Source organism: Leptonotus elevatus, chromosome 1, assembly GCF_054856555.1.
Source record: "Leptonotus elevatus isolate MCC_2025b chromosome 1, RoL_Lele_1.0, whole genome shotgun sequence".
In the NCBI taxonomy this organism is placed as follows: Eukaryota; Metazoa; Chordata; class Actinopteri; order Syngnathiformes; family Syngnathidae; genus Leptonotus; species Leptonotus elevatus.
This window is the reverse complement of record NC_141239.1, coordinates 17,449,934-17,472,920: the sequence shown is the minus strand read 5'-3', so window position 1 is coordinate 17,472,920 and position 22,987 is coordinate 17,449,934. Positions and strand designations below refer to the sequence as shown.

The 22,987-nt window shown below is 41.4% G+C and overlaps 2 protein-coding genes and 1 long non-coding RNA gene across 6 annotated transcripts; 2 read left to right on the top strand and 1 right to left on the bottom strand.

Annotated features, from left to right (window-relative positions):
- The first annotated feature begins 4,208 nt into the window (after positions 1–4,208).
- pik3r3b (phosphoinositide-3-kinase, regulatory subunit 3b (gamma)) lies at positions 4,209–9,950 on the top strand. Its single transcript, XM_086082263.1, has 10 exons — positions 4,209–4,554; positions 6,375–6,486; positions 6,579–6,677; positions 6,773–6,953; positions 7,231–7,347; positions 7,436–7,578; positions 7,651–7,827; positions 7,925–7,999; positions 8,088–8,258; positions 8,354–9,950. The coding sequence occupies exons 1-10, from the start codon at positions 4,500–4,502 to the stop codon at positions 8,625–8,627; spliced, it is 1,404 nt and encodes a 467-aa protein (XP_085938389.1). The 5' UTR covers positions 4,209–4,499; the 3' UTR covers positions 8,628–9,950.
- A 2,723-nt stretch (positions 9,951–12,673) lies between these two features.
- On the bottom strand, positions 12,674–16,708 carry LOC147181124 (uncharacterized). The gene is made up of 3 exons (XR_015095916.1): positions 16,535–16,708; positions 15,557–15,715; positions 12,674–13,405 (listed from the first exon to the last, which is right to left on the bottom strand). It is a non-coding gene; the product is annotated as an uncharacterized LOC147181124 (long non-coding RNA).
- A 48-nt stretch (positions 16,709–16,756) lies between these two features.
- On the top strand, positions 16,757–22,908 carry ipp (intracisternal A particle-promoted polypeptide). Of its 4 annotated transcripts, none has more exons than XM_086078896.1 (10): positions 16,757–16,953; positions 17,163–17,555; positions 17,649–17,860; positions 18,400–18,619; positions 18,726–18,878; positions 18,983–19,150; positions 19,227–19,364; positions 19,477–19,599; positions 19,732–19,952; positions 21,858–22,908. In XM_086078896.1, the coding sequence occupies exons 2-10, from the start codon at positions 17,213–17,215 to the stop codon at positions 22,080–22,082; spliced, it is 1,803 nt and encodes a 600-aa protein (XP_085935022.1). In that variant the 5' UTR covers positions 16,757–16,953; positions 17,163–17,212; the 3' UTR covers positions 22,083–22,908. The 4 variants fall into 4 exon arrangements, with proteins under 4 accessions (XP_085935022.1, XP_085935014.1, XP_085935030.1 ...); XM_086078888.1 differs by having other exon boundaries at positions 16,757–16,957; XM_086078904.1 differs by having other exon boundaries at positions 16,757–17,193; positions 17,285–17,555.
- Positions 22,909–22,987: the final 79 nt, after the last annotated feature.

Genomic DNA, 22,987 nt, shown 5'->3' with positions numbered 1-22,987 from the left:
GACTTCGAGCAGAAGGCAGACGACACGCCAGTCAGGGCACATATAGAGAAAGTGAATGTTTCTCAACTCACAAACTGTAGCTGAAATGGAAATGAACAAATGTTATCAGTGAAGTAAGATTACAGGTATATTTCTTAAAAATGGGGATTACTTCGAGGGATTACAATTTCTACGATGAGAGAGGGATATATATATAGAGAGAGAGACACACAGCGAGAGAGAGAGCGAGAGAGAGAGAGAGAGAGAGAGAGAGAGAGAGAGAGAGAGAGAGAGAGAGAGAGAGAGAGACCGATGCTACATGTCGAGGAGGGGGGAACGAACGAACTGACTAGTCGTGTCCTCCACACGCGGGCAGTTTGAAAAATCTTCACGGACGGGAGGAGGAAATGGCGACCCGTATTCACTGGAACTTACTCGGAGCAAAAGTTTGAGCTGAGAGTCTAGCGGTATGCTACGCGCTGTAGCTTCTTGCTAGCTAGCCCGCTAGCCTACAACCATAATGCGAGTTACACCTTCCAAACAAATCTTCCTCCCACCAATTCACTATTTAAACATCATACACAACATATACACGGCTAAACTTGTGACTGAGATAAAAGTTCATTTTGCAGTTGATGTCACGCATTGTCATCCTCGTTGGATCTATCTATCTATCTATCTGTCTGTCTGTCTGTCTAAACTGTGAGGTGTGGTTGCTTTCAGTGACAGTTCGAAAACAGCATATGGCCTTCAATCAATCACTCAATCAATCAACCAACCAATCAATCAATCTATCTATCTATCTATCTATCTATAGCCTACAGGCTTTTTAATTACACAATGATTTTTGCTATTTGTAGTCTGCCCGGGTCCCTATCACCCGCAAATAGCAAGAGCACATTGTATAGAATATATATTGTGGTATTTATTTTTATTTTGTCTTCATGAGCATAATCAATATTGGAGTAATCCAAAAGTAATCCAGTTACATTACTTTAATATTAAGGTCCTTGGATTACGTTACTAACTACATTTTTTAGCAGGTAACTTGTAACTGTAACGGATTACATTTTAAAAGTAACCCTCCCAACCCTGCCCTCGACCTGAGCAACATTGATGTCACCTTCAGGCGAGAGCAAGTGGCAAAATGGCCACCCCCTGAGATGGATAAAAACGGCTGGATTTTGCTGCTTAACTCATATTCCACTAACACAATATCAACCGGAATGCCATATTAAAAAGGCATCATGAGAAAGATAAACACATTCAGCATTTCATGAATATTTGCTGCTTGAGCTCTACACCGTCAAACCTTTACTTGAGGAACAGTGGACCCTCATACCACGACCTCACTCAGACATTTACAACGGTATAGCTGGCAATGTGCTGGTCTGCCACCGAGTTCCTCAGTTGTCACCTCCGAGTGTAAGTTTAGGCTGTGGCAGAAAGAAGTGACAAATTATGAGCGGCGGCTATGACCACTGTATGCTTAACTAACAACAGTGCACAGAAGCAGCTTGATTTGACCAACAGAGCCAGACAGACTGACACCGGAACGTTAGGAAAAATTATAAATCATTTTTTTCTGATGCTCAAATTCGACATTCCCTACACCAAACATTGGTTTTCTGTTTGTTTTTTTTCCCCTTACTTATTGGCTTCTCTGTGACCTCCTTTAAAGAACAAGCTATGTTTCCCAGGGTCCAGCTATTTGAAGCTCATAGTTTTGGTCATCTAAGGTTTTCAGTTCCATTCAGACACTGTCCCCACTTACATTTCCACAATGACAAGATCCTGGGGGCCAGACCATAGCCGTCCTACACTCTGCCCACAGTTGCGTTGCCTCTGGCAGGACTACTGCATGCTTTGTGTGCTGGTTCTGGCCACCAACCAGGGAAACCCCACAGTCTCTCCATGGTGAATGCTGAACACTCTGCCAAGACCATTATGCATCCGTTCAATGGCCGTGAATAGCGGCACACTACAGTACGGCAGATTGTTAAGATGTGCAATTCACCCTGGGCTACATGTGAGACCGTGACACATATACAAACACTGGTGAACTACACTAATCTCTGATATGGTTTCTCAGTGTTGTGTCTTTTGATGACGGACAACAAACAAAGCAAATCCAGATAAAATGTGCCCTACATTGAAAGCTATGAAAACAGTTGAGGAATGATGTTCCTTGACACAGTTAGTGGGCTAAAGCTAAACATGCATTACACCAAAAAGCCATGGGATTACGATCAAAATTTGGTGGCAGCGGGAAGCCTATCAAATGCAGATTTAACACTCTTATGTAGGGATTAATGGTCACAATTTCACGACAGCGTTAAACAATATCAAACCAAACAGAATGAAGTACATCGAATGAACAAAATGGCTCATTTTCAAATGAGCCTATATTTCTAGCTAGTTCTGATCTACTTTTGAGGTCATAGATACATGACCTTATGCTTCTGACTATTTCTTTACCATCGTTAAACTCTTAACGTTCATTTGCATATTGCACTTGTGGGTCTCAAGATGAGTCACACCAGCCAGCAGGCAGCGGGCAGGCCTCTGGCGTTAATCTTACGATTAGCCCACATTGATCCCATCAGGACTGCCTCGATCTGTGGAGAAGAGCCTAAAGGTTTATCCCAAAAGTGATCTGTCGCTAACCCTAACCACAGCATGCACAAATGGGGCACGCAAGCGAATACAAGGCACACCGACAATATTCCGGCTGCTTTAAATACTGTTTGTAAGGGCAACATATCTCTAGAGATCATCATGCCATGCCTGCCTGTCCTCGCCTGACGTATCTGGTGCTGTTGTGCGTTAAAGAGTGTGGTGGTGGTAGTGAAATGTGTCACACGGGTCAGACCCAGAAGTTAAGGGGGCAAGCAGTGTGCCCTTCTGACACAGAAGGGGGCGAGGGGGGCGGTATAGCTTCCAAATGACATGCTGTGACAGGCTTCGAGGCTTCCCAAAGTGGGAACGGCGTGGAAGGCTCAAAAGCAAACACTGGCACATTGTATTTGCGGCCAAATGTTCACACACTTGTTTGAACCACCTGCAAAGACGTGAACGTGAAACTCCAGTCAGTATGTGTCTCTGAGACATTGTCAGCTATCTTACACTATTAATATTTTCTATTCAGGCCAGTTAGTTTTAAAAGTTTTATGGACACAGGACAAAATCATCTTACTGATGGGGAAAAGGAATGCTGGAGGCAATTACCTCCCTGACTCTGTGTCCTTAGGTCAAAAGGGGACCAGCCATAAACGCGCGGACACCAACAGAGACAGACCTCTGTCCACGCAGACCTTGTTTCACTCTCCCTGCAGCCACACACATCAGCTGGGGGAAGAGGCCCTGGTTGTTTTAATTTACAGCACCGTGTCATTCTGTGTCATGAGAGAACCACAATGCTTGTATTCATTGGACATGAACACATACATTAATGCTAATATGTTGGTAAATTTCATTATTGTTTCCAGGTACCCATTTCATTTCACTGTAAAGAGTGTGCCACTTGTGTTCTCAACTGAATGATCTCAGCGATAATTACAAGTGTCACACACACACACACACACACACATGCGCAAACGTTGACAATTTTGCTGCTGAACGTGTTTGACAAGCTCAACAAGAATATAACACACACTCGAGAACTACGTAGGCGACACCATCACTACTGAGACAAAGGAGCTACATACAGCAAATGCTTCCTGGATGCCTTCAAGAAAAACTGAAACACTGTTTGGTTATAATAACATGCATAGCATGATGTCATGTTAATGCTATCGACAGTCATTTATTTTGAAGCAACTTGAAAATGATAACTATCATCAGCAATTCATTGTTTTGAATGTAAAAACACAAAACAATGAAATAAGTACGTATATTTAATAATTCTAAGACATGAATTACGTTTTTGTCTTTCATTCATGCCATTCAAGCCATGTTCAGCTGTTACAGTGCAGTTTGAGAGGAACTGAATGAAAAGATCTGGAACGTACCATTCCAGGCTAGGGGTAAAATTAATTCTAAAACGGTATAACAGTTCGAAAAATACAATAACATTCAACATGTTGTTTTGGAAGTTTTCTGCTTGATTCTGATCGCCAAATACAAATATAACAGCGACTGTTGCGTCTGGTTGTGACGCCTGTTTGGAAAATAACCCCCCTACCGTCAGCGCGGGTTGGACCCGTCCAAGATGATGTTAGAACTGCCCTTTAAAGTCGCTCGACTTCCTAGACGAAGTAAAGACGAGGTACAGGTTGACAATCCGCATCTCTTTATAAAGTCCACGGGCAGAATCTATTTAGACGTTGGGATGCTTTATGAAGCCAGAGTTTTCGAGGGGGGGTTCTTTTGGTCGAATCAATTTTTAGGACGTGCAGGCTGATTTGAAGTAGCTGAAATTAGGCTCAGTTGCGAAGGAACAAAGGTGCATTTTTCTGCCTCCCCCCCCCCTCCCCCTTTGTGACAACGACAGGAAACTGGACTACTCTTGTGAAACGGGAATGATTTATCCTCCTGAAGGTTTATTCTACATCGAGATGGATCCAGTACCACCAGGTAACACAAACTACTGCAGCCATTGTCTGTCTTTTAGGGGGGTTAAAATCGCCTGTCAGCTCCCGTTCACTTGGTGTTCAGTTTTAATGGCGTCGTGGGGTAATAATGTTCAGATTGACATGTGCCAAATGTATGTACTTTTGTGTGTGTGTGTGTGTGTGGGGGGGGGGGTGTTCCAATGGTCAAGTCGTGGGCGCTGCGCCTCCTCTGTGCTATTGCCCAGGCATGCATAGCGCAATTCGCTTGCCAATTACGTAATACCTCAGCGGACCAGGCGCAGTGGTTCGGGTCGTTTTCTTTTGTCCCAGCACGTATGACTAATTCACGACAAGCAACACCGTTGAGTCTCGCCGAACCCTCATAAACCGTGACAGGACCCAGTGGACACCCATGACAAGGCACGGGAAACATTTTGAAGGAAATGTGGTGCGTCAATGGACACCGCATGAAACGACCGCTTTGTTCTCCTCTGCAGCCAGCCGTGCTTAATTAGTGCTAGCTCGCAAAGTAGGCTAGAGGCGAGCGGGCTAGACGATCCATCTCATGCCATCATTGGCGTGAACCATTTTTCCTTTACTTTGTCATTTCCCTCGTTATATTACACCGTACTCGACGTTTTATTTTTTGACAGCGTTAACTTGCAAAACTATAATTGTTGACGTGCATACTCGGAAAGCTGGAGAGCAAAACACGACATTGGCCACGAATGCTAAGACTTTTTGACACTGCATCTAAAACCATCCATGACACGACTGTCCCTATAAGTGACGCCTACAAAAGAGTCCGTTTACAATGGAGCAAAACCAGGCTTTATCGTGATTAATTCATTTCTTTAGTTCAGGGTTAATGGCTTGGCTCTGGCTGGTACGTGACTTTTGGAATCCACACACAAATTTCTTGGCAGGCAACAGGAAAAAAAGGAAAGGTGTGCAGGTTTAATTTTGCTGGGGCCAGCAGCAGCAGCTTTTTTAGCCTGCCAAAAAAACTGCTGCTGCTGCACCTGACTTTTGTTTATTTTAAGGTCAGAAAAAAGAGAGCTGATGGTGGGTGAAAACCCACATTTTCTCCTCCTCATAGGCAGCTCTTGTCTTCTACCCAACTGCCCCATGAAAGGCACTTTTGTCCTGAGGTGAAATATATCGCCCCTCACCTTCTCTTGATGCGGTTTGCCTTCCTTTTTCATCCTTAGGAAAACGCTTAGACTTTTGGCCAACTCAAATGTTCTTTTCCTTGAAGGCTGTTGGAAAACTTTTTTGCAAGACTGCAGTAATTACAGAAAGATGGGTCATGAAGTTCAAAATGTAATTTAGTTCTGACTTATCCATTTATGCATAATTGGCCAATGAAATGTTGAAAAGAGTGCTCAAACCTTAGTTGACTATTATGCGGTTTAGGCAAGACCTCGATGATGACATCATGCTGTAACAAACTTGTTCTAATCATCATCACATATTTTCAGATTAGTCTGGAATATTTCATTGGAGCCCCAACAATTACGTTCATCAAGTATCGCAGTCAAAAAGACACAATGCAGGGCAACTTTCAAATAACATTCAAATTCGTGATCAGTCATAACACAAGCTCGTGCAACAACTACCCCTTGGGTGTCAGTCAGGATTTGTCATGTGACATCTTTTGGAAACATGCCTGGACTTGTCCCTGACAAGCCACCAGGCAAGCCTGTGACCGACTTGCATGAGTAAGAGGTGTTTGGTGATCATAGTCTTTGAGAGATTTTAAATGAATGTTTTTAAAAAGATAAGTGTTCTTTCCACGAATTGTCCTAATCAATGACTTTCTCTCATTTCTGTGCCTAACAGCTCTCCCTCCTCGGTCAACAAAGCCAATGTCTTCCGCCATGAACAATAACTGCCTTTCCCCACAGTCCAACTCTCTACAGGATGCTGAATGGTACTGGGGAGATGTAACCAGGTAAAACAACAGGAGCAAATTTAAACACATCCACTTCGATTGCCTTTAAACGTGTCGTCGCGTTTAATCTGTTAACTGATTTTTTCCCTCAGGGATGAGGTGAATGAGAAGCTTCGTGACACACCTGACGGCTCCTTCCTAGTACGTGACGCATCCACAAAGCTGCAGGGAGACTTTACGCTAACGTTAAGGTAATACGAGTTCAGAAAAATTACAGGGAAGTGCATTGTAAAACGGTTTTGTGTCCTATTTGACACTAAATTGTCCAACAAATTGTGGTTCACAGGAAAGATGGCCATAATAAACTGATCAAGATATACCACCACGATGGGAAGTATGGCTTCTCGGACCCACTCACATTCACGTCAGTGGTGGAGCTCATTTGGCACTATCAGCACCATCCATTAGTGGAGTACAACGCCACACTGGATCTGATGCTCACACATCCAGTGTCTCGAATCCAACAGGTTAGTTGAAAACTACTACTGTGACTTTAGATTAGCATTGGTCAGTAGTCTGCAAAAAACACGATTGGGAGGAATTTTTATCTATTTGGAAACTTTTACTGTTGTATTTTTGTTTTACAATTACATTTAAAAACAGTACTTTCTTTGTATTTTTTAATTACCGTTTTTATTACAACTTGCCTTTTTAACTTTTGCCTCTGACTGCGTAATTGTTTGCTTGCTGTGATATGTTTTGTAAATTCTAACCTTTTATAAATTGGATTTGTTTTCACATCAGGCAAAGGAGAACAGTGTTGATGTCGCTGGAAAAAAGCTCAAAGAGGTCCATTGTCAGTATCAAGAGAAATCGAAGGAGTTTGATCGTCTTTATGAAGCCTTCACTAAGACGTCGCAGGTAATAACTAAAGTTGAAATGGCCACTGGTATTCCTAAGACTTTCCCTTGACCAGTGTCCGCTAAACTGATTAATTCTCTGATGTTAGGAGATCCAAATGAAACAAACGGCAATCGAGGCATTCAACGAGACAATGATGATCTTTGAGGAGCAGTGTCGTGAACAGGAGCGCTACGGAGAAGAATTTGAGAGGAACAATCAATCCGAGGGAGCCGAGAAAGATCTTGAGAGGTACTACTAGTTCTAATACGCTTTGCATAATAATCCTGAAATGTTATTCAGACTTTTGCTTCTTTTCTTTAGCTTTCTGATAAACTATGAAAAGCTGAAGTGCCGTCTCAGCGATATCTATGACAGCAAGATCCATCTGGAAGAAGACTTACAAAGCCAGGTAGAAGACTACAGAGAGACAGACAGAAAGATAAACAGTTTGCGGCCAGATCTAATCCAGTTGCGCAACATCAGAGATCAGTATCTCAAGTGAGTATATTGAGGTAGAAGATTGTTGTCATAACTCCTTGCAGTCCGACAAATCGATAATGTTTAACTTTTATTGTTTGTTTTTTTTTACTTGCAGCTGGCTCAATCACAAAGGTGTACGGCAGAAACGCATAAACGACTGGCTCGGGATACTAAAAGACAGCCTCGACGAGTACGTATGAACCAAAGTGTCATTAGAAACACGGACAATCTGTCCAATTGGGTGCAGATGAATAAAAAGTTCACTTTTGTTTTCACAGTACATACGTGTTGAAAGGAGACGAGAAGAATTTACCACATCAGGACGAGTCGAGTTGGTTTGTCGGCGAATTGAGCCGGACGCAGGCCGAAGAGATGCTTCAAGGGAAAGATCCCGGAACATTCCTGATCCGCGAGAGCAGCAAGCAAGGCTGCTACGCCTGCTCTGTCGTGTGAGTTTCTTCAGCAATAACTGGACAATGACGCAACTCTTGATATCCGTGTGGCACTTGTTGATGTCTGACTTTGTTGTGTTTTTCAATTTCAGCGTGAACGAAGAAGTGAAGCACTGCATGATCTACAGCACGCCACATGGTTACGGCTTTGCTGAGCCCTACGACGTCCACTGCTCACTGAAAGACCTTGTCCTGCACTACCGCTTGCACTCCTTAGTGCAGCACAACGACGCCCTGGATGTTAGGCTGTCCCATCCAGTCCACGCCAAAGCGACCGCATTGCCTTCGCAACACGCAGAGGAGCACAAACTCTTACAGACTCCCAAACAGACAGTGAGGCTCCCGCCGGCCGCTCCAGAAATGTAAACCAACTGAGATTATATAAAGGACATGTTTACTGTATCCTGCGAGAACGACTGCATCGAGGTGCATTGTTGAAATGTTGCACTAAAGTGATTCCATCAGTTTTTGTGAATGCAATTTCACAGATGGAAGTGGGACCGGAACTTGAATGTCAGCTTCTATTATTTTAGTTTTCAAGAGACTGTTAAATATTTCCGAAAAGAAATTGTACTTCATATGTTGTTGTTTGTTCGTTGGACGTTATTTGGTGGCGATGTTGACAACCGCTAAATTGCTCCTAGACAGCAGATGCCGCATCTTTGTGCGACTTCTGCAATCTGAGCTGCCGTTGCCAGAGATTTTGGCGCACACACACACACACACAAAAAATAAAATATCGGCTATGAAAAGTGATCAATAGGTTACATAAACATATTAGATTATTACTACTACTTGTGCGGAGAAAATGGTGCTGTACACGGGCTGTTTCTGTCATCATGGTTTGGTGGACCAAACCTATTTCTGGGTAAATACCACTTGTGAATATGTGAAAAATTGTGGTGCATCTTGACAATTTGCCCCGTTCATACAGTGGATATTATGTAGCATTAACATCTATAGAAAACTATTATAAAAGCATACTCAATGTTATACCCATTGACCAAAGCACTTGATAGAGCAAAAATACATGCCTGTTTGTGTTTTGCCCAATCAATGCATTTGGGCAAACCTAGGGCAACTATCTACACCTGCTGATGTGCTGATGAAAACATAATCTGAAGTACTGTACGTTATATTCTGTTACTCGAAGAAGTATAAGCTTTTTGTATTCTATATTTTTTCTACAAACATGCCACAAGATGAAAGCTTGAAGAAAGTGCAATCCAACAGTATTTCTATTGTTGCAGTGTGTGACGGTGGTGTGAAGGTTAAGCTGTTATGAATGGTTGACATGCGCCACAAAAAATGCACTCTTTGGTGGTGTCGGTAAGATATGGCCTCCGATGTTCATTTAAACAGTAAGAGGTCCGGAAGTATCCTGCCTCCATTACTTGAAATGTGGCATTGCTAGAGCTATGAATGTGTTTCATGACATGCAGCCTACATAACTAATGGCGCAAGGAATCTGTTTAACTTGGCACATTTTTTCTCTCCAAGTTTGTGAACAACAGAAACTCTGTACTACAAAATTAAAATGTATTTCTGAGGTTCTTACTTTGGGTGAGCCTCATATAGTAAAAACTCCAGATGAGGATGGAGGAAATGCCTGGGGTGAAGCTGAGCAATGTGAGATCCTGATGTTTTCTTGCTGAAAGACAATAAACTGATGAGGGTTTTGTCATCTTACGCCATGTCGTGCAGTTTTTTTTCTTCATAGTCCATTTGACATTGACGGCATGCTTGACTGGATTGCATTATGTTAAATATTTGCAATCAAAATTGAAAGAAACATTGTATTAGGCCATCTAGCATTTAGTTGGCATCGGGTGGAATAACCCCCCCCCCCCAAAAAACCCCATTGTCAAGCCAAAATTTCACGGTTGAGAGCAAAATTTTTAACTTTAGGTCAATCATTTGTGAAAAATAACAGATCCATATGAGGACTAATCAATAATATCAATTTATATAACTTAATTGATCACATTTGGAGATGGGAGGTTTCGACCCAACGGCAGCTATTTGTAGTTTATGTAACCATTGTATTCCAATGATTTTTGCACTGGGTTCATCAGAGATAGAGGTGGAGGAGGACGTACTGTGGACAGATGGAAGAGAAAGGAAGTGACAAAGACAATAGCAGGATGTGCTGTGGAACTTGTTGCCCGGCCCGGTATAGCCGCATTATCTCACTCCAAGAAAATCTGGATCATTGTGAACATGGAATAATTTCATTTCAGGGTAGAAGAAAATATGTGAATGAAACATAGTTTGCAAACATAATGTAATGAGGGGCCTCAATTTCATTCACTGAAGTGTATCACACATCATTGCAATGTAAAACATACAGAAAATATCTTCTAAAATAAACCCAAGTGCAATCAGTTCAGAAGCACTTGTACAAAACACCGATATATAGAGACCACTGATTAGGGCTATGTCCCCAGTTGACACCACTGTGACCAAGAACAACATGTGGCCTCTTTCAGCCTTCACATAAGGTTCACATTAGGCAGGGATTATTAAGGTGAAGAGGGCAGGGATGTACTCGAGGAGAGCCTCAGTTGCAGGCCATGGATTATTCACCCCTACCTGTGTCAGCACATAGATGGTGGAAAGGTCCCATGACAAGGACCATTTGGATGGCCCCCTTCTCTATAAATGAGAAAGTGGAGAGATGTGTGGGATAAACAGGAAGAACGGTGTGTGTGTGTTTTAATTCATGTAAAGAATCATGCGAATTGAATACTTTAATGTAGGTTACATTGGTCCCTTGAACATTTCCTGCAACCTGAAATATTCCCCCAAACCTAGCTACTTCCCAGAGTAACTTGCAGCAGTTAAACTAACACAACTACTCTCTATTTCTTCCCCAAGCTCCCTCCCTCAAGAAGTAAAAACCCAGCCCCCACGCCCTTTTGCTCTCAAAAATAATATACACATACTCCTCCTGCATTTCCGTCGTCGTTCATTTTCATTCCTATTTTCATTTGTCAGCACACGCACATGAACTCGCCCTAGTCTCCCGTGCTCTGAAGTTCTCCATTTAAACAAGTCCGAACTGAGGGAGCAGTTGGGTGAATTAGTTTTGTTGTCACACTTTAAATGTTGAGTGGAGCGGGCATTAAATGACTTACAGGCTTTCAGGAAAATAGGTTTAGGAATTCAGCGCGGCCACGTCCAATCATGTCACTCCTCCTCTGTCTCCGTCCGATTCCTCCGCGTTCGGGCCAGACTCTCAGCCAATGGGTAGCCGAGAACGTGAAGCGTGTCATCCAATCCGGAGCCAGTTGCTATGTTGAAAGAAGGATCGATAGTGGGATTTTTTTTTTTACCTTCCCCTTTTTTTATTAGCTCACGATATAGCTGGCTCATAGGCTGAGGACGAGAGTCCTTGTTGCTTACCTTTCCAAGCAAAGAGTAAACTAAAGAATTCGACATACACGCTTCACATTTACGATGAATCTGCTCGTACTGTACACTTAACACTGTTCTGTTAAGCAGGAGTTTGCATAAAACCATGTTGAGGGCAAACGGCATCCTAGGCAGAGGTGGTTTTTATTATTATTATGATTTAATAATAACAAGCGCTCTTTTTTTTAGTTATATTATGCAGGTTTGGAAATTATTTAAAATATAGATTTTTTTTAATTGGATGGATGAAACTGTCTTTTATAAAAAAAGCAAGTGCTCAAAAGACTTAGAATGTTACTATAATCGGTTTTATATAACATTTTATGCAGATAGGCAAATTCTAATTAAACTATTTGTTTATTTAATTGGTCATAATAATTGGTCATATTTGGTACACTTAAATGAAAGTATTGTACTTAAGAGGTTAAAGCAGGTTATCTTTTTTTTTAAACATTGCTAGTTATTGGTTAGGTTACTGATCAGTTTGAAGGGCTTCAAGTTTGATACAGAGGTGAAATTTTATTTTATTTTATTCATAACTCATTTATATTAATCAACTGGAAGACACCAATCATGTTCATGACCCCCCCCCCCCCCCCACCCAAAAAAAAACTATTGACAATAATTTAACAAGGCAGGAAAAAGATAAATATCAATACCATGCAACACTTTATTTGGTAAATGGTACTTTATTTATAGGCCTATAGCGCTTTTCCACCTTACAAGGCCCTCAAAGCGCTTTATATTCGACTACTCATTCACCTACTGAGTGATGATGTAGCATCAGGAGCAACTGTTGCCCGTTACTGAATAGCTTTTTTTTTTTAGAAAAGACCAGCGGGTTAATTATGGGATCCTTGGGGTCTTCCAAGCAGGCACCATGTTGGTGACCCTTGCCTAAAGTATACTTTATGATGCGGCAAAAATACTCAATAAACTAAAAAGAAAAAGAAAAAAAGACATAGATGTACAAACTGGACCCATTTATTTAAGCCAAAATTAAATACAGACAATTATGCTGTATGTACTTCAGTACAAAGGTAAAAAAAATATTTGGTTTTGTCTATTATATACAATACTTGACAGCACAGGGGAGAGTGTTTAGCACATCCGCTTCACATTTCTGAGATTCCTCTCATATTCCAAAAAAACAAGCTTCTTAGGTTAAAAGTAAAAAGTTGTCAGGAAAATAAAAAATAAAATACATGTACCTGAAAAATCTACTTAAGTACAGTAAGCATTTGCACTAAATAAAAGCAAAGATAAAAGCTGTATATGTTTTGAACCATCGTGTTTGCATAAGAGCTTCGTGTCACACTGATTAAGGTTGACACTAAATCAGCTACAAGAGACTAATTTAGCACTGCCAATTCATTCAATGTAAATCCGCTCATTATATGATGTTTGCCCACCAAGCTTATCTGTTGCCAATACTGTTCATTCCAACTTTCTAGTAGGCTAAATATTAGCATCACTGTGTGACAAGTTAAAGCCACATGAGCGAAAGTCCATACAAAACACAGCGTGAAAAGGAATACACAAGGACAGGCTTGTCTGGAAAAAACAAAAAACAAATCCGCAATTCAATGGCTGCACTAGGCCCCGTGGTTTCCTCAGAATCCCAGTTCTTCATTTACCAAGACGTTTTGGGCAATTCTATGCTTCCAAAATTGCGGGCAGAGTTTGTGGAAGTTCCCTGTCCTTTCCAGTATGAGTATGTGCTAACTCCACTGTAATAAAAACAAGGTACAGAAAGGCATGGTTAGATCACTTTGGTTTAGGAGAACTCGTCACAGAGCCCAGAAACTGTGTGCCAGGCCCTCTTGTCCATCCTCAGTGACCTTCGACCTTTTAGATGAATAGACAAAAATTCCCACACACTACATAATTGTCCTCTGAGTTGAAGCTATTACAGCTGTAAAGAAGGGATGAAGTTTATTTTTTCCCCAAATTTGACTCCCTAAATGTATCTATATTGTCTATACACGATAATATATGTACAAATTTCAATTTTAACAGATCATTTCTATAATTGATTTTAGTGCACACAAATGGAAGTTTGAAGCATGCAACAATGAGTCAACCAATCTCTTTGTTAAAGTTCAGCTTTTAAATTGATTAGAAAAAAGGGATCACGTGCCCATGGTCCAGTGTCACAGGACTGTCCTTTGGAAGTACACTTGTTCATTCCTTTGCATGGTGAACTCTTTTGTAATTAGGGCTTATTGCAGAACAATTAGTCCTTTAAACACAGTCTATGAGCCTAATTAAAGAACTAAAACCTCACAGCATGTAATTATTTTTCAACAAACTTGAATCTATGATCTATTCCCATAAAACTAAATCTCATGATGTTTTCATTTCTGGTGGAGACAAACCAGAGCACAGGGATCCAACGGAAAGCCAGACACATTGCTTTTTTTTATTTTTATTTTAAAGAATGATAATTATGGTGACCCCATTCCATAGAATGGACCTCACACTATTTATTTTTTTCCTCTAACCTCATGAGATTCTGCAAGAAAGTCTTTATTTTCCCCATCATCACGTTAGCGATCACATGGTGATGTTTGACAGGAAGATAAGTGGAAAAAACGATCACATCCATGACAAACAAAAAAAGAAAAGTTGCAAAGTAAAACATGGGGGAATTCTGTCATCTAAAAAAAATACATTTTTAAATGTAAATATTTGGTTAGATGAACCACATTCACAAACACACTTTTTTTGTTACATCAAAATGTGTGTTTGTCTCCCCAAAACAATTAGAAAAACCTATTATCATTGAGAAAAGATAAACAACACAAATAATGAAAGTCACTGGTAATGTCAGAATTATTTTGGGCCTTTTTTCCCTGTCCACCATGCGTTTTCCTTGGCCGTAATATGTTGCATGTCTTGTTGATTGAATGAAAGCCTTGTGGCACATTACATAGAAACAACTCTTGAATTGCAAAACAGCACTAATCACCTCCCAACTGCTAAACATAATATGATTAAAATATCCAGCATCAGAGCCTTGTGTATGTTCATTCATACTCAATGGAGGCTGATGAGAGGGTGAGAGAGGCATTTATCTTTCAACATTGTCTGATCAGCACTGAAACCAAAAGGACACTCAGACCAACCCCTCAAGTCCATATAGTTTAATTATGACAGTGAAATTAATTAAAATAAAGTATATTACTTCCTGTAATGGGGACAGTCGCTAACCAACCCTAAAAGATTTTTTATAATAATCATAAACCTGACTTTGATAACTGATAAATCATAATTACATTTTTTTAATTTACATTTGACACTCTGACTGGGAGCATGACATCTCTTCAGTTTCTATGCCCCCATGGGATGAATAAATGTTTGTGAATCTGAATAGTGCTTGTCCTTATTAGAGCCATGGGTGAACTGGAGCCTATACCAGCTGACTTTGGGCAAGAGGCAGGTTTCACCCTAGACTGGCCACTACCTGATTGCAGGACACATAGTGCCTTGCAAAAGTATTAGCAATCCCTTGAACTTTTTGACATTACATATATATAATTGGATTTTGAGGGGGGGGGGGGTGAAGAATCCACACTTTGTATACAATACAGTATTTTATTTTGCTTTTTTTTTTAACAAATAAAAAACAGAAAAGTAGGACACGCAAAATTATTCACCCCCTTTTCTCTCAGTGCAGCCAAGAGACTCCACACAATTGGGGAAAATACACTCCACACTGAAAGGCCACGGATTGGATTTAAATATATGAAAATTCGGTTCTGTGATTGAAGTGCTCAAATGCATGAGTCTCAAAAAACAAAGGGCATTAACAATAACCGCCATTCATTTTGTGTACCTTTTGAGCGCTGTTTGACATTTCTAATTTTTTCAATACTCACCACACATGTCATACAGGCTTCCTGTGAAACAACACGAGAGATGCAGGGCCACACAAAGGACCCAATCTGGCGTGTTTGTCAAATCAAGTTCATTACACGATGCCCTATGATTGGCTGGTGACCAATCCAGGGTGTCAGCTAGCTCCAGCTCCCCCACAACTGTAATGAAATTAAAAATAATATATATATTTTTTTTAATGGATGGATGTGTGTTTTGTGACTCTCATTATGAAACAGGTGAAAATAATTAAAAATAAACATATAGATGTGACAAATAATCCTCATTATATATAATTAAAACAGATATCATAGTGTCTACCACAAGGTACAAGGGAAGTTTATCATTATTTAGCATACAGTAACACTTAACAAGTAGGCATTCTTTGCAACTAATACAGACTAGAAGCCTGTGGAAGTGGTTAGGTCTGCAGAAGAAGAGCTAATTATAGTTGAATGGAATGCCAGAAATTTCCACAATAAACACTGAGGTAAAAATGTTACAAAATAAAACATAAGGACGGTTTCTTTTGGGGTGTTGTCAAGGATTCTACTTCTCGCACTTTCCAACATTTATTGTTAAATTCTTACACTTTTGTTTACGCGCAACACTGTCACCTGGCGTTGCATTTTATACTGGTCAAACGAGTGCGAAAGTACAACTGAAAAAAGAACAAGATAATTAACAGCTATGCGGGGGGTGTTATTAAAATAACATCATTAAGATTTTACACAATGGACAAATACCGCAATTATGGCACTCTAGCTCTAGTGATTGGGACCAATCACAGAGCAACATTGTGTTTGGGGGGTGAGATCGATCAAACAGATTCCCTTGGTGGTGTAAAGTTTTTTCCAAGGGAAAAGGCTTGGAACGGCATCAGGTTCCAGGCGTCTGACTTGACTTTAGCTCCAGCCTCCAACAGAAATCCTTGCAGGTGAAATGCTAGTGTAGACGTGCTGCCCAGTACCGTCACTTGCCTTTGAATGTGGTACTTCCTCCCGCCGAATCGCTCAAATCATTTTCTGTTTTAGTTACGTGTCGCAGGGAAACGAATGAAAAGAAAGGTAAGGCTGCTTTAATAAAGTTTAAAATGCAGGAAGACCATCCCAGTATCAGTATGATACAGTGGCTTTTATTTTTCGCCTACACCGTTCTCTGGGAAAAACACCGGAAGTCGCGAAACGCAATGAATACGTGTTTCCGGCCACAAAATGCGGAAGTGTGAAAAGGGTCGACACAAAATGTTTTCGGCTTGACTCCGTGGCTATAAACGAGAACTCCAGGAGCGTATTCCCGTATCTCCGTAAAGACGGCTTCCCCGGAGGCGCCGCGAATGTCTGTCGAATATCGAATATCCAACCTAAAACTAACTTCACCTCGGTTGCTAACAGCTGTGGCAAGTAGGCTATTATCTATCATGTAGCGATTGCAAAGAAACGCCAAGTCTCCCTATTCTACTTTTTCATTATTTTCCGACGTTAAAGTATCGCGGGAAAATGTACTAAATGTTTGTCGCTCAACCATTTCGGGCATCCGTTTTGTCTGATACACGTATGTGTAAATTTGTGTTCAAGACTTCTTCCGTGTCTGTTTTGTGTTACGTAGAAGCAAACGTTTGGGAATAATGGCCCACATGGTAAGCTATCTCAGCTGTCATGTTGTCCTCCACCAAATGTGTGTCATCATCCATTTGTGATGGTGATGCAGCTACTGTCATGGCAACCCAGGCTTCTGAGCAGGCTCTGTTGGGCTCAGATCGCTACGCAAGGCTCATCCTGGCCCAGTTGAACAAAATGAGGCTGCGCACAGACTTCTGTGATGTGCGACTGAGGGTCGGCGGCAGAGTCTTCAAAGTTCACCGGCTGGTGCTCGCTGCTAGCAGCCCATACTTTTCAGCGCTCTTCTCTGGAGGGATGAGCGAGGTAGATAAAGAAGAGGTGGATATTCTGGGAGTAGATACCGAAGTCTTTGAGGTTTTGCTGGAATTTGTTTATACAGGTATTTTTTTATTTTGAAAGACACAGCATTATTTTTTTGCAAAAACTCTCCAGCAGTTTATTAATTGAAAATGTGCTGCCTTTTTTTTTTAAGGCACAATCAATGTGACGGTGGAGAATGTTCAAGAACTGATGTTGGCAGCAGATATGCTGCAGTTGAATGAGGTGGTCTCCATCTGTGGTGAGTTTCTCAAGGGCCACATGGATCCATCCAATTGTGTGGGCATCTTTCAGTTCCTGGAGCAGATTGCCTGCATGGAATTGCTGGAGTTTTCCGAGAATTATATCCATGTTCACTTCCTGGAGGTATGAAACACTTCATCATTTTGGTTTATTTTTCCTCTGAGTGTTACTGTTATTGTTCATCCTGTTATGTTTAGCATGAACCAGCCATCCATTTTCTATACCGCTTAAACCAACGGTGGGCAAACTCTGTCCTCGAGGGCCGGAATCCTGGAGGTTTTGGTGATTTCCCTCTTCCAACACAAGCTGATTCCAATCAACAGGATAGTTATCAGGCTTATGCAGAGCTTGCTGATGAGCTGATTATTTACCAGCTGTGTTAGAGAAGGGAAACGTCCAAAACCTGCAGGACTCCAACCCTCGAGGACCGCGTGTGCCCACCACTGACTTAACCTTATTAATCAGGGTGAACTGAAGCATACCCCAGCTGACTTTGGGCGAGAGGCACACCTGTACAATTTAGAGACTTAAACACAACATTAGTTTTTTTTCCAGAGGTTCAGCAAAAAAAAATTCTTCAGAACTGTTTTATTTACAAAGACTGTTTTTACCCTTAATTATCCACTTTATTTAATTAGTCTCCATCATTTCCCTCCCTATAGACTTGTGTTGGTGATGAGTTCAGGGGGCTCTCAAAGGATCAGATTGTAAAGCTTCTAAGAAGTGAAGAGCTGAGAATTGAGGATGAGTACCAGGTGTTCACTGTGGCCATGGAATGGGTTCTGCAAGATGTGGCTAAGAGAAAAAAATACGTGGTTGAGGTGTTGGAACCCGTGCGCTTCCCTTTACTTTCTCCACAGAGACTTTTTAAGTACATCGAGGGTGAGGAGACTTTTAACATTTACTCACACTTCTTTTCACTTCCTCTTTTGAGTTTTAAAATGGATTATGCCTGATTTAAAGTTTTAAGTTGCTCATTTTAATCAAGGCATGACTGACTTCAGCCTGAGGGTGGCACTGCAGACCCTTTTGAAGGAGTACATTGAGGTGGCAAAGTCTCCAAAAGACAAGATGCACAGCCAACTACACCAAGTTAAGATGAGACCGAGAAGAAAAGCCAGGAAATACGTTTATGCCATAGGTACGGTTTTAAAGTCGTATTTTAGTCTCATGCGCTGAATCCTGTGAGGTGCTTTTTAGCGTCGTCGTGTGAAGAAATAATGTTTGCTTATTTTTTTGGGGCAGGAGGCTACACTCGTTTACAGGGTGGTCGGTGGAGTGACAGCAGGGCGTTAAGTTGCGTGGAGCGCTTTGACACTTTCAACCAGTACTGGACCACGGTGTCATCCCTGCATCAGGCTCGCAGTGGGTTGGGGGTAGCAGTGCTCGAGGGCATGATTTACGTGGTGGGAGGTGAGGAAGCTGGGACCATAAATGTCACATAATCGGCGTGATAATAAGCCTCAATCAAAAATGTTGTCTTCACCAGGAGAAAAAGATTCAATGATTTTTGACTGCACAGAGAGATACGACCCAGTGACCAAACAGTGGGCTGCTGTGGCTTCTCTGAATTTCCCTCGCTGTGGAGTTGGCATCTGCCCTTGCCATGGAGCGCTTTATGCACTTGGTAAATATCATTACAGTATTGTTGGCAGAGTATGAAATGAATTTACCCTTGAGGTATTGTAACCAGTGTAATAAATGACTGAAATACTAATTTACAATGATTTCCTATATAGGTGGATGGATTGGCTCCGAGATCGGGAGCACAATGGAACGTTACGACCCAGAGGAAAACAAGTGGGAGGTCATCGGCGACATGGCGGTTCCCCGCTATTATTTTGGTTGCTGCGAGCTACAAGGTGTGTTACTGTCTCTTTGCGCGTGCAAACTTGAGGTGCAACCTGAAGGCCACAACGGCAATTGACACGTTAAGATGAGATTTGTCTCGTCTTTGAACATTTCTCCACTGATGTCATTGTTTCTTTTTTCAGGTTTTATTTACGTGATTGGGGGAATCAGCGATGAAGGCACAGAGCTGTGCTCAGCAGAGGTCTACGATCCCATCAGCCGTCGCTGGAGCTCCTTGCCTGTTATGCTTACGTGTCGAGCGTATGTAGGAGTGGCCTGCCTCAACAACTGTATTTACGCAGTGGGTGGTCGGAATGAGGCTTTGGGCGCTTTGGAGACGGTGGAAAAATACTGTCCTGAACAGGTAACTTTGTGACAACCCTGAACTCAACTTTATTCTTAGGCAAAATATGCTTTCTATATCCCCCCCAAAAAGTTGAATTGAGGCAACTGGACTTTTCTTGTTGAAGAAATTTGACTTCAGTTCTAAATTTTAGTTGTGGGGTTTCTGTATTTATGCCTCAGAGGATATGTCCCCTGGACAAAATCCTGAATGTAAACTCAGCAGTCTTGTTATGCAGTGAGGAGTGCAATGGCCTCTACCTATGAGAAAACAAACATCCATTCTGTTCATTTGCATCTCAGGAAGAAGGGATATTTCTTTAAGATCGACGGCGTAAACATTTCGAACAGGGAGGACTGCTGGTTTGGAAGAGGTTAAAAAAAAAGGCCATCCATAGTGAAAATGTGCAAAACGAACATGCAGTTTATGTCTGTCAAGACACTCTGCTGACTGTCAATAAAAGATTAATGTTGGCTACTTTAATTAATTCTAGAAATATTTCAATTTCTTTATCCCCCCCCCCCCAAAAAAAAATACAGTACCACACTTTATTGTCCGCCGCCATTTTATTAATATGTACATTTGCCGCAATAACTGGTCAAAACGCGCAGTCCTGCTATCGTTTATTCACAAAACCTGTTTCCAAAGCCATTCATTATATTTTATTTTTGATACACTGAAAAAACACCCTCTTCAAGCGTAACAATGTTTTGCGAATTTGATACTTTTTTTTCCTTTCAAATCAGCATTTTCAATCAACAGGTTTATTTTCGCAATTTTTGAAAATTTGAATATAAATAGGTGGATGGTAACCCACCTTACGTCAACTTAGGCCTCGTCCACACGAAAGCCAGTTTCAATGTATCCTCACAAGTTTCTTACCGTTTAGGCCGTTCGTCCAAACGATGGTGCGGTATCTGAGTTTGAAACCTTTTGAAACCGGGCTCCAGAGTGGAAAGATTTCAAAACGTGCCCCGTACGCGTCCGTCTGGACACCATATGCAGGATACTCCTCCAGTGATGACGTAACGGTCGCAGCTCGATGACATATGCGCCAATTCTCGCGTGACCGTCAGTCTGTCAACAACAATGGCGGATAGCCGTGCCGTAGTCGTTTTGCGCAGCCTCCTTAGCTTGCTTATGCTTTTGCAGCAAAATATTTTGCTTCTTTATTCCCACGTTCAACAAGCGGTGTTGTACTTGAATCGCCCGCCATTGTCACTTCTCCTGTGTTCGTCTTTTTCATGTTGTTTTGATACATGCAAAGCCAGGTTTGTTCTGTAGATTGCAATAAAGTTAGAAGAAAAAAAAAAGTGTTCCTCTTCTTCGCAGATTTTTTTCTAGGCTTTCCGTTAACTCCCTGTGACTGCGCTACAGCGCCACTCCAGACTTGGCATATGCATTACAGTCGTTAAATGTCCTCAGCGTCTGCTTTTGGACACACGCAAGTCTTGAAATGCTTCTGTGTGTACTAGATTTGTTTGAGGAACGAAGCTGGCTTTGCTTCCGTCTGGACGGGGCCTTAGAAAGGCCTTCTCTAAACAGACCTTTGAGGCATCATGTCGTCTACTTGGAACACTGTCTTGACATTCCTCCCTGCAAAGATTCCCTCATTCCATAGGAAGAATAGCCCTAACGTGGCATTTTGCCACCAGACAAGTAAACAACTGATTGGTTGCAGGACAATAGTTTACAAGCCACGCCGCGCAACAAAAACACCCTCCAGGGCATGAATAGGGAGACTCTACAAGAAATTTAGAACTAAAGAAGAAGCCCCTTGAAACATTTTCAACAAACAAAAATGTCCAGTTGCCTTCATTCAAACTTTGCGGATTACCATGACATGTGTGACTAAAACAGACAAAATACACCATTTGGGAAATGGATTAATAGTTCACACCTGTCTGTGTGGGTGTCTCTTTCCAGGAGAAGTGGTTAGAAGTGGCCCCGATGTCCACAGCGCGTGCAGGGGCGTCAGTGTCGGCAGTGAACGGGTTGTTGTACGCTGTCGGTGGAAGGGCCGCCAGCAGAACCTTCTCAGCCCCCGTGACGATCGACTCTGTGGAGATTTACGACCCCCACCTGGACACCTGGACCGAAGTTGGCAACATGATCGCCAGTCGCTGTGATGGCGGCTTGGCAGTGCTCTGATCACCTTTTGCTGGAGTTTTCCACTTGACTGTTTAGGAACCCACTTCAAAGGAAAAGTTGCAGTTTAAGATTACACCTGCTCCACATCTCTGCATATAATTTATTTATACGTGAAATTTGTGTTATTTCCAATTGATGTGATGGAAAAGTACCCTGACTGTTTCTGCCTAAATCTTGTGTGTCTCTATTATCAATCCCACCCATTGGTTTTAAATTCTACAATTGACCAAGTTTAATCTTCTCTTTTGTTTTTTTGGTGTGTGTGATAATGATCTAGTTCTTTTTTCATGTATTTTGAAAGGCTTTTGTCCAGAGGACAGTGCATTGTTTTTGGATCAGATATGAAACCACTTTTTCTTAATCTTTCTTTCACTTTCTTCAAATATGTCAACAGTGTGTGTGGTGCTACTTGAAAGTTTTATCAAAGCATTTTTAGCCTCTATCTATAAAAGAGAATGACACTTGTGGTCTTTGTGGTACCTGGAAAAAAAAAACTTTAAACTGAGGTTGCAAAGCATGTGCTGTTACTACTGAATTATTTTCATACTGATGAATAGAACTGTTTTGTTAGCGGAAATGTCATATTACTCATCCAGTGTTTTTTTCCCCCAGTTTGGGTTAAACTGACAGAGAAAGACCTGAAAAATGTCAGTGTTTTTTTCCACTATGTCTGCCCTTTATCAACCCTAATACAAGTGATGGTAACGGATAAAGATTCGACACTATGTTAGGTTTGCATTCAAGTGACCTGTAATGTTTCACAGAGATTTGAATTCTGAAAATTGACAACAAAATACATACAGTATAAACTAAACACTTAAAGCTGTGTTTAAGCTTCATCGTCTGTTCAAACATTGATACATCTTGTAATTCGGGAAATGTGTCCTGAGCTATTGATAGCATTT

Bases quoted from the DNA above. Each gene is read 5' to 3' on its own strand.
- pik3r3b (XM_086082263.1), top strand. From the start codon at position 4,500: ATGATTTATCCTCCTGAAGGTTTATTCTACATCGAGATGGATCCAGTA. The intron at 6,954-7,230 runs GTTAGTTGAAAA...TTTTCACATCAG, and splicing joins CAGTGTCTCGAATCCAACAG to GCAAAGGAGAACAGTGTTGA. The intron at 7,348-7,435 runs GTAATAACTAAA...CTCTGATGTTAG, and splicing joins CCTTCACTAAGACGTCGCAG to GAGATCCAAATGAAACAAAC.
- ipp (XM_086078896.1), top strand. From the start codon at position 17,213: ATGTTGTCCTCCACCAAATGTGTGTCATCATCCATTTGTGATGGTGAT. The intron at 18,879-18,982 runs GTACGGTTTTAA...TTTTTGGGGCAG, and splicing joins GAAATACGTTTATGCCATAG to GAGGCTACACTCGTTTACAG. The intron at 19,365-19,476 runs GTAAATATCATT...TTTCCTATATAG, and splicing joins TGGAGCGCTTTATGCACTTG to GTGGATGGATTGGCTCCGAG.